At 59.9% G+C, this 10,981-nt stretch overlaps 1 protein-coding gene across 1 annotated transcript in view; it reads left to right on the plus strand.

Annotated features, from left to right (window-relative positions):
• Nucleotides 1-6,448: 6,448 nt before the first annotated feature.
• LOC103214044 (probable low-specificity L-threonine aldolase 2) overlaps nucleotides 6,449-10,981 on the plus strand; it is a 6,006-nt gene continuing 1,473 nt past the window's right edge. Inside the window, exons 1-5 of the mRNA XM_007959840.1 lie at nucleotides 6,449-6,716; nucleotides 8,121-8,204; nucleotides 9,252-9,340; nucleotides 9,779-9,964; nucleotides 10,787-10,924. Of these exons, the coding sequence (XP_007958031.1) occupies nucleotides 6,449-6,716; nucleotides 8,121-8,204; nucleotides 9,252-9,340; nucleotides 9,779-9,964; nucleotides 10,787-10,924 (765 nt within the window). The remainder of the gene's footprint in view (nucleotides 6,717-8,120; nucleotides 8,205-9,251; nucleotides 9,341-9,778; nucleotides 9,965-10,786; nucleotides 10,925-10,981) is intronic.

A 10,981-nucleotide genomic window follows, 5' to 3' on the forward strand; every position in this document is an offset into this window, starting at 1 on the left:
TGTCCTCCAGGGGCGCTGTGGGTCAGAATGTACTCCACGGCAGTGGGTGTGGTTTGGGCTTTGCTTCTGTGAAGATTGACAGCCTTGGAGATCCTATGATGCAATTCCACTCTGTCCTCTAGGGGCGCTGTGAGTCAGAATCTACTCCAGGCAGTGGGTGTGGTTTGGGCTTTGCTTCTGTGAAGACTGACAGCCTTGGAAACCCTGTGAGCAGTTCCACTTTGTCCTCTAGGGGCGCTGTGGGTCAAAAGTGACCCATGGTAGTGAGTGTGTTTTTTGGTTTGGTGATGGGACAGATGTGAAACGGGAAAGGGGAAGCGAGCACCATTTGAATGACCCGGGAAAGCACCTCGGTGTTATTTAGTGAAGCTGACATTAAGCACATCCTGACGCAGCATTACCGCTAGGTATATGCCCTATAGGGAAACGCATGCCCGTGTGCCCGGAACTATGAATGACAGGGCTCTCAGCAGGCTTCTCTGTAAATGACAGATGTAAACACAACCAGCATGTCCCACAGTGGCAGGATGGAGGAGCAAACGGTGGGTTGGGCGTACAGCGGGCTACCATACAGCAGTGAGGACGGCGAGAGTGAGTGAGAATCTCGGGAGCGTTCGGTGGACAGACGACGCCAGACTAGAACAAGCACACGCCATCTGATCCAATGCGTATAAAGCTCCAAGTCAAGCAACGCTAAGTAGGGGGAAGGGGCACGTGTGGTGGTTGCTCTCAAGTGCCCTCTGCCATCAGTCAATTCAAATTCATGGTGACCCCACGTGGGACATAGTACAACTGTCCCAGAGGTTTTCCTGACTATACTTTTTGCAGAAGCTGACTTCCACTCTTTCTTTCCTGGAGTTGCTGATGGGTTTCAATTATTGACCTTTGCATTAGCAGCTGAGCACTTAACCACCGCATCACTGGGGCTCCTTAAGGGACACATAAAGCCTGTTGGCCCAGGAGTGGATTCGGACCCACAGCGCCCCTAGAGGACAGAGCGGAACTGCCCACAGGGTCTCCAAGACTGTCAATCTTCACAGAAGCAAACCCAAACCACACCCACTCCCGTGGAGTCGATTCTGACCCACAGCGCCCCTAGAGGACAGAGTGGAACTGCCCACGGGGTCTCCAAGGCTGTCATCTTTATGGGTTAGGGTTAGGGTTACCAACCACTCCTCAGAATGTAGGTTGGGCAATCTACTTCCAATGCCCGCCAGGCCAGCGCCCTGCCCTTTGCCCTCCCGTGATAACAACAACAACACAACAATCTTTATGGAAACCGACTGCTTTATCCTTCTCCCACAGAACTGCTAGTGGGTTTAAACACCAACTTTCGGGTTAGTAGCCTACTGCTTAAGTACTGCGCCACCAGGGCTCCTAAGGGATACGTTGTTGTTGTTATTGTTGTTGTCACGTGCCGTCGAGTCAGACCCGACTCATAGCGACCCCTCATTGGGTTTCCCAGGCGGTATCACCATGGAAGTAGATTGCCCCATGTTCCCTCCGAGGAGTGGCTGGTGGGTTTGAACCACCAGCCTTCTGGTTAGCAGTCAAGTGCCTTAGTCACTATGCTACCAGAGCTCCCAAGGTATGCGTAGGTCATGGTAAAACCATAAAGGAAAGCCAATAATTACCACAAAGGCTGAGCAGCAGTAACCCCTCCATTCTGTTCCGGGCTCCCACCCTCCCAGCAGATCCTGTTTGATTTCCTGAGATGGTCTTGAACGCGAAGGCTCTGCCACTGTCTGACTCTTCTCCCGGCCGGGGGCTTAGAGGACCCCGCTCACTCCCCTTCTTCCCTCCCCACAGCCACCCATGGCCTTGATGCCCTGCCCCCAGTGCCCCCCAGGCCAGCGCCCTGCCCTTTGCCCTCATCCAGGCTGGACTGAGGATGCTGGTGCAAACAGCTTCCCGGTCCTCCAGGCTGCAGGGCGAGGAGGGCCCAGGCTAGCAGCATATGGGTCCCTCGGGCTCCGGGCCAGGGGCTAGGACGGAAAGGCCATCCCCACCCGTTTACGGGCCAGCCCCTATCTGCAGCTCTGATCTGCCGCCTCCCTTTCTCTCAGCAGGGCCAGGTCCGGTTCCCAGCAGTAGGCCTCCCCGAGAGGCTCACTTCCTGCCAGCACCAGCGTTACAGGAATTCACCGTGAGCTCAGCCCGACTGTGCACACACCCCAGAGCCTGGGCCTGCAGGGGTGCCAGGCGGCAGCCCACCCAGGGACTCCCGTCCACTCCCGCCTCCGGCCTGCCCAGGGTCCTCTGACTGCGGGGGCTGGGGCAGCAGGTACCTGACTCAGGAGGCCAGGGAGGCAGCTACCCCAGACCTGCCTGTGGGGGGACCCAAGCAGGCTCCTTCCCGTGCTTGTCCATTTCTGGCCACCTCCCACACAGGGGCCCTCGGCTCTGCCCCGCTCAGAGTTCCCATGCCATTCCCTGTCTCACGCAACCACATCCAGGGGTCTCAGCATTCCCAGGGGTCCTGGGACAGGGGAGATGGGCTCTGTGTCCCTCCCTCCTGTCCTGCGGCTGGTGTTTGCGGAGTGCTGACTATGGGCAGACACCAGCTCAGCACGCAGAATGTGCCAAAGGCCTGGTCTCGCCCACCCAGAGCATCGGTCCAGGGAGAAGCTGTGACGCAGAGTCACGGGAAGAAGAGAGGCTACTTGTGCTGAAGGAAGGCTTGGGGGCTTCCTGGAGGAAGCAGCATTGTGGCTGAGGCCTCAAGACGGAAGGTGGTAACCAGTCAGATGTGATGATGGTTAGGGGTCCAGGCAGGAGAACGGCAGGTACAGAGACCCAAGGGGGAGAAGAGCCGTTGAGTGAGGCTGGGAAGACGGGGGGGCTGGACCCCTGAGCCCAAAGCCCATTAAGGAAGCTAGACTTGACCATAAGGCGATGCGAGCTGAGACGTGGGGTGAGCAGCACAGGCTGTGGACCGCAGGACCCCCCGGAGGCTGAGGCATTGGAGGAGGCTGCTGCCGGGTCCAGACAAGAGCCCGGGGGCCTGGCATAAGCAGGGGAGGAAGCAGCTGGACAGGGGCCAGGGGTGGGCCTGTGAGGAGGTGGGGACTGAGCCTCATGGCCACGAGTGAGGATGGCACTGGAGAGGGGCTGGGGGCTCCTTTTGAGAGAATTACAGATGTGCCAGAGAGGGGGGCAGCCCGGTGGGGGGCTGTGGGAAGGGTACATGGATGGCTGATGCTACCAGGGGCTTCTCACCCCTGCCTGGAGCTGTGGCTTGTCCCCAGTTTACCAACAGGATGGCTGGGATCTCAGATGCAGGCAGAGGGAGACACATATACACACACACACACACAGGCATGTATGCACATTCATATACATGCATACACACAGACACAACACAGAGAAACACATGTTCGTATACACACATGTGTACACATATATGCATAGACATACACATGCATGGGAGCTCTCGTGGCGTAGTGCCTAAGGCATTTGACTGCTAACCAGAAGGCTGGCAGTTCAAATCCACCAGCCACTCCTCAGAAGGAAGGTTGGGCGATCTGCTTCTGTAGTGATACCACCTCAGAAACCCAAGAAGGGGTCACTATGAGTCAGATCTGACCCGATGGCAGTGAGAGTTTTTTTTTTTTTTTAATACATACACAGACGCACATGCACACACATACCCATATATACTCATACACATGCATGCACACTACATATACACAACAGAGAAACACACGTTCATACACATGTACACATATATGCATACACATATACATGCATATACACATGCACACATACCCATGTATACTCAGGTACACATACACCCACATGCACACATGCACACACACAGCACATATACTCAACACAGAGAAACACACATACATACACATACATGCATGTACACATGCACACACTTACCCATGTATACTCATGTACACATACACCTACATGCACACAAGTGGATGCATACACATGCATGCACATATACACAACATAGAAGCACACATTCATATACACCTACACACATGTACACATATATGCATACACATAGATGTACACACATACCCACACACACACATCCACATGCACACATACACACATATGTACACACATATCCATGCACATGAGTGCACACAACCTCCCTGATGCCGAGCCATTGGACAGAGAGTCTTCCCTGCAGCAAGCCTTCAGAACATGCCTCATTGCACTGGGGAGGGCCCCCACCCTTCTCCCTCCATGCTCAGCTGGCACTACTGGGGCAGGCGGGTGGCTCAGGTGCCCTGGGGACTGGGTGGGGACAAGCAGCCACCTGCAGAAGAAGCCTGCTTTACCCCAGTCTCTCCTAGGAAAGGGAGCCCTGGTGGCAGCCTCAGGCACTTGACTGCTAGCCAGAAGGCTGGCAGTTCAAACCCACCAGCCACTCCTCACTCCTTGGAAGGAAGGTTGGGCAATCTACTATCCGTAGTGATACCATCTCGGAAACCCAAAGAGGGGTCGCTGAGTCGGGTCCGACTCAACGCACACAACACAACAAGTCCTAGGAAAAGCCCACCTCCCTGGGAGCACAGGCCTGCTGTGGAGGGGACAGGCTGGGCTGGGGACGGGCTGTGTCACCTGGATGACTTCTCAGGCCTTGGGTTACTGAACCTCCCTGCCCATCTCCGGCCCCAGGGTCACGGTGAGGGTGACCAGGGAAGTTGTGGGGTGAGGTGCCTGCAATCAGGAGGCCGGCTGCGGACCTGCAATGGCTGAGAGGCACTGGGGGACCCGTCTGCTGTCCCCTTCCCCGCCACTCCCCCAAGTGCTCTTTCCCATGGCTGCCCCATCCTGAGGCCTCAGAGCCTTCTTCCTTTCCAGAGGCCTCCATCCCCGCCCCCCACTTCCCAGCAACAGGCCTGGAGCAGCGGTAAGATAAGGGCTTGTTTTCCAGGGCGGGCAGTTGGTGGAGAGGAGAGGTCAGGGCCAGTGGGCCCCTGGGGGGTGGGGGGGAAGCAGGCAGAGCCTTTCCTTTAGATGGGGCCCCTGGGGCCGAGGACGCCAAGGAGACTTCTAACTCCTGACTCTCAGACTGGCCCCACCAGGCAGGAGAGGGACAATGGGGTGCCCCAGGAGGTCCCCCAACCCTGGATGTATAGGGGTCCATCTCTGTCACTCACTCTGCAGCCAGGCTGGCTTCCCATCAAGACCTCAGACCCACCAGCTCTACCCTGCACCTCCTTCCTGCTGCCCCTCTGCCCTGCTCTGTCTGCAGAGCCCAGCGAGTCCATGCCTCCTCCAGGAAGCCTACCCTGATATGGAGACCAGACCTGTCAGCTCCCCAGCCGACATTCCTGCCCCCTCCCACTGCCAAAGTGAGGACCTGAGCTCTGAGCCCAGGGCTATCTGCATCTTGCTTGTCCCTCCACCCCCACCTGGGGCTCAGCACAGGCCAGGGGCTGTGTCTGTGGAGGAAAGATGAGTGAGTGTCCTTTTATTGGGCGGGGGGAAGTGCGGCCCCTCAGGGCACCGACTCCCCCACGGAGGAGCCCCCACATCTCTGACCAACGATCCAGAAAGGGGCGCCACTGAGCAGGGCTGGCCGCTTGAGGAGCCAAGTCCAGGTAGAGCAGCAGGACAGAAAACACCACAGGAGGCGCCTGCCACCAGCCAGGCCCTGATGTCTACACTTTAAACACACCGCGGCACCAAATCCTCAACAACAGCCCATTGTGCAGCTGAGGAAACTGAGGCACAGAGAGGTTAAGTGGCTTGTCCAAGGCAGCACAGCTAGGAAGCCAGGGATACAGCTCGCAACCCAGCAGCGTGGCCTGCGCCCTCCGCCACCCCACCCCCCATCGTTCCCTCACCGAAGCAGTCCTCCTCTCTAATTCTGCCTCTGATTGTGCGTCATGAGGGGCCCTGGACGAGCTGCAGCCATCCGGGGATCCCCTGCGCCGCCCCTACACACTGCTTGCACACAGTGCAACCCACGCTGATGCTTCAGGAACCTGGAAACGCTGGGAGCTGGTCTTTGCAGCAGCACAGCGCAGTGGTTCAGAACTGGGCTCTGGGGGCAGCCTCTGGGTTCAAAACCCGGCGCCCCGCTTCCCTGCCCATTGACCTGAGATCTGGGGGGCTCGGTTTCTGCATCCGTAGAACAGGGATAATAATAGTACTTGCAGTGGTTCTTGGGAGGCTTAACTGAGTTAACAGCTACACAGTGCCTGGGACAGCGCCTGGTAAGAACCACCTAAACTCTGCTTTTTAAAAGCTTGCCCCAACCCCGTTCCGGACTCGGCTTTCCTCCTTGTAACTTCGCGCTCCAACATCCCCGTACTACAACTCCCAGCATGCCGCGCGGCCCTCCCGCCTGCAACGAAGCCCAGACTACAATACCCAAAATGCCGCGGGGCGCTCACGCCAGGCCGAAGTCCTGGGCATCTAGGTCCGGGAGATCGGGCCTCTCGGACCCCCGCTGCTCCCTCTACCCTCGCCAGACATGGGTCTGCAGCCCCCGCTGGGTGGGAGGCCGTGCACCGCCCCGCCATGCTGCGCAGACTGGCGCGGGCCGCGGCCCAGAGACACGGGGCTCCCCTGGGCGCGGGGGTCCGAGGGCCAGGCGGGGGTCCCGGAGCACGTGGTGGACTTGCGCAGCGACACGGTGACCGTGCCCGGGCCGGCCATGAGACGCGCCATGGCCGAGGCGGTCGTGGGGGACGATGACTATGGCGAGGACCCCACCGTCCGCGGGGAGCCCGGGGAGGGGGGTCGTCGAGGCGACCCCAGAGCGCTGTCCGTGGTGCCTGCGGGAGGGTGGCCCGGAACGCAGGGGTGGGGACCAGCTGGCGTTTGGAGCACCTTGATGCCTAAAGTGTGGGCTGTCACCTGGGAGCCGCTGGACATGCAGATTCTAGGGCCCCGCGCGGGGCGCTGAGCCAGACTCTGCGTTTGAACGGGATCACGGGATCACCGAGGGAGGCGTGCCGTGGGAGTGTCCCTGAGCGCCTGTGAGATGGGAGGAGGCTCTGAGGTGCTGAGAGACTGCCCCCTGGTCCCACGTCCAGTATGTGGTAAAACCAGGATTCGAACCCATTGTCATTCCTTGGCCCCACTGCCTCCCCACATGACAAAGGGAAACCCCATCTAGAAGGGGGCTTCTCAGGCAAGCACTCCCGAGGACAGGGTTGACACCCCATCTACAAAGGGGTGCCCCCTACCCACCTGGGTTGAGAGCTGACACTGGAGAGAACCCCGGTGATTGCCGGGGTGTGGACGACTCTCACACACCCAGAGACAAGCCACGGGGTGCCCTCCTGAGCCCCACCGCCTGCCCTGGGGTCGAGGAGTGGTTGGGCTGACGCTGCATCCGGCGGACGCTGGCAGTCCCCTGCAATGACCTGGAACTCCAGGCACTGAGCCCTGGGCAGCTTGATTCAAACCTAACGGAGACCATCCTGGCAGGAAGGCTGCTCCCAGCCAGGGGGCTTCGGAGAAGAGCCCTTGTAAAGGATGGAGCCCCCGAGTAAGGGGGGCACAGGGCCTACAGAGCCACAGCGGTGGGGAGGTGCTCAGGATGTGGGGTGGCCCGGAGCAGGGGGATGTTAGGGGAGGCACCTATGGCACTGGAAGGGGAGACAGGCCTGGTCACCCCATGCTAAGAGCTTCCAACTCCATGTCCCCAGCAGTGGGGAGCCCCACCCCTCGACCCTGCACCTCCCACCTTACCCTGGGCCCCTCCCCCAGCCTGCCAGAGTCTCCCCCTTTTAGGGGCCCTGCCCGTTCCCCAGAGTTCCCTCTCCTGGCCTGCCTACACTGTGGGAGAGAGCGCAGAGAAGCTTCAAGGCCCCACCTGCCCGCGGCTGACAGGAAGGAAGCGGGACAGGTGTGAGTCTGGGAGGTGGCAGTTCAGACCACAGGAGTTTCAGTGAGGGGACCGAGGCGTTACGGGCTGACTGAGGCTCTGTGGCCTGCTATATGTGATGACTGAGACCCAAACTTCAATCCCACTTGCTCCCCGGGGTGGGTGGGCGGGCAGGTGGGCAGCGCCTGCTCCTGACAGGCGCCACTACACTGAGAAGGAAAGCTCATTGGAAAGTGCTGAGGTGGGTGACCCGGTGCCTGGAGTCATTGATGACGGAGTCTCCCTGCCTGCCATCCCTTCTTCCCCTCAGAGCTGCAGGAAAAGGCCGCGGAGCTGCTCGGGGTGGGGCGGACCCTGTTCGTGCCCACCAACACCATGGCCAACCTCATCTCCGGTGAGTGCAGCAACCTCCGTTCGTCTCCACATCCCTCCCACACTCCTCCCCTCGGGTCCACAGCGCTCCCAGGGCAACATCCATGGGGCCCGCAGCCCCCTGGAATTCTGTTGGGCAGCTGTGGGGAGCCTTAGCAGGAAGTGAGGGACGGGAAGAAAACTAGGGCCTGGTGTCGAGCCCCTCCAGGCCAGTGCCAGGTGACCCTCTCCACGCTGCCCTGTCTCCAGACTCCTGGAACCACACTCTCTTCTCCCCTCACGCGCCCCTTTCAGGCCAGAGGTCCTCCCTGTCCCTGGAGATTTCCCTGCAGTCTGCCCACACCTCATAAGCTGTCCCTTTATCAGACTCTCAGCTTTCCCAGTTTGTGGGAGCCAGCCTCTCCTGCAGGCCCTGATGAGGCAGCGGCCCGGGCGCGTGCCACCAGCGAAGGGGCACACTCCACTGGCCAGAGTGTCGGCTGTGTGTGGCCCAATGGCTCCGAGGGCCATCATCTCAGATCTGTACCAGTTACCAGTTTTTGTCACAATGACTCCAACTCATGGTGCCCCTGTGTGCGTCAGAGTGGATTGTGCCCCAGATCACCAGGCCTCTCTTCTGAGACCCCTCTGGGCAGCCTTGAACGTCTTGCTTGGCAGCCAAGTGCATTAACTGCACCACTCAGGGGCTTCTTTTGTGTCTTTGTTGTTGTTGTTATGTGCCATTGAGTCGGACCCGACTCATAGCAACCCCTCCTTGGGTTTCCGAGGCAGTATCACTACGGATGTAGATTGCCCCATCTTCCCTCTGAGGAGTGGCTGGTGGGTTTGAACCGCCAGCCTTCTGGTTAGCAGTCAAGTGCCTTAGCCACTATGCTACCAGAGCTCCCTTTGTGTCTTTAGTGTGACAGTTTTCTGAACATGGCACTAAGTTATCTTGAAGGAGCGCTGTTTCCTAATTGCCATCAGTAGCTGTGGCCCTGGGGCTCAGCCTGGACATGGCTAAGCAGGCAGGGGCAGGTGGACCCTGGCAGACTTTGTGCCAAGACCTGCTCTCCCCCATCTGTCTCAGTGATGGGTCACTGCCGCCGCCGGGGCTCCCAGCTCCCGCTTGGGCAAGAGTGCCACCTCCATGTCTATGAGCAGGGCGGTGTGGCTCAGGTAAGGACCAGACATCCTCACCTGGGGCCCTCAGCACTTCTGGTGGGAACCTGCTTCCCAGGGACGGGCACCTGCAGAGAGGAAGGGAGAGCCAGGGAGAAAGAAGCTAGCTGATGGCCTCTGCAGGGGAGGTGGGAGGAGAGCTGGTTCCCAGACTGGCCACCAGGGGGCAGCAGGGGCACACCAGCCCTGGGGACCCTGGGTTTGCAGGCACTGGCCCTTGGCTCTCTGCTGCGCTCTAGTGGTGTGCAGGATGTAGCCAGACTGCAATCCGGAGAAGGCCAAGGCAAACCATTCAGGCCCATGGCTGGGAGGAGCAGGCACAGGACTCTAGAAATTAACTTGGGGGGCTGGCTCCATACTCCAGAGGACCCCCCACTCTGGAAGGAGGTACCTCTGGACCTTGGGCCTGACCCTTTGTCCCCTCCATACCTGCAGATCGCAGGTGTGCACCCCCACGCCCTCCCAGACCAGCCCCATGGCACCCTGGACCTGGCAGCGTTGGAGCGGGTACTCAGGCGGGGCCTGGGGAACCCTTACCACCCCGTGTGTGAGCTCATTTGCCTGGAGAACACCCACAGCAGCTCAGGGGGCCGGGTCCTCCCCCTCGACTACCTATGCCAGGTAGGCCCGGCTCCCCCCCCACCAGCCTGCTCCCAGCTTCTGTCTTCCCTGGGCCCCCACCCTGTAATCTTATACTGTGGGTGCCCACGGTGATCAGAACTGCTGAAGAGGGACGTCAGTGTGACCTTGGGCTGAAGTTGCGGAGGACATTCTCGCCCCATTTTAGGCCCCTGGGCGGGGCAGACGGTTTTCACTCCACTGCTGGTTTGAACCCACCTGGTCCAGAAATGCAAGAAAGGCCTGGACAGCGGCTTCCATCACAGCCAAAAAAACCACAGTGCAGTTCTGCTCTGTGCTACGCAGGGGCGCCATGCTCAGAATCGACCCCACAGCAAGGGGTTAGTCCCTGGGCTCTTCCCAGACAGCAGAGACCTCCCGCCCTCAGGGTGCTGAGTCCCAGAGCAGCATGGGGACTGCACCCCAAAATGTGTGCTTCAGGGTAACAAGCCCTAGTGGTCCCACCCCCGCCTGAGTGTGGGGCTGTGGGGTGTTTGTCAGCGGTGCACTCACCACCTGAGAACCTGGGCAGCTCACCTCACCGAACCTCACGCAGCTCCTGTCCCGTGGAAATAACCCCTCCGTCAGGGGTTCAGCCCGCAGAAGGCGCTGGACTGCCCGTCAGTCCCGTTCCGCAGAGGGCAATACTGAGGCTCCCGTGGTACCCACGCCCTGCTCAAGGTCACGGAGGGCCGGAGCTGGACCACACCTGTCTCCTGACTCCAGGTGCCTGGTGCCTCCTCAAGGGGCCGAGCCCCGCCCTCCGGAGACACTGCCCTCCCTCCTGGCCCTCCTCCTCTGACGTCCTCTGCACCTGGCCCCCAGGTGCACCTCCTGGCCCGGAACCATGGCGCCCGGGTCCACCTGGACGGGGCTCGGTTGATGAACGCAGCGGTGGCCTTGCGCGTGCCCCCCGGCCGCATCGTGCAGCACTGTGACTCGGTCTCCTTCTGTTTCTCCAAGGTGAGGAGGCTGCCGGGCGCCTCCTAGAACGGGGTGGGCGTCGGGGGACTGGAGCTC

This window comes from Orycteropus afer, unplaced genomic scaffold (genome assembly GCF_000298275.1).
Source record: "Orycteropus afer afer isolate SDZICR_OR568_19922 unplaced genomic scaffold, OryAfe1.0 scaffold00018, whole genome shotgun sequence".
Classification (NCBI taxonomy): domain Eukaryota; kingdom Metazoa; phylum Chordata; class Mammalia; order Tubulidentata; family Orycteropodidae; genus Orycteropus; species Orycteropus afer.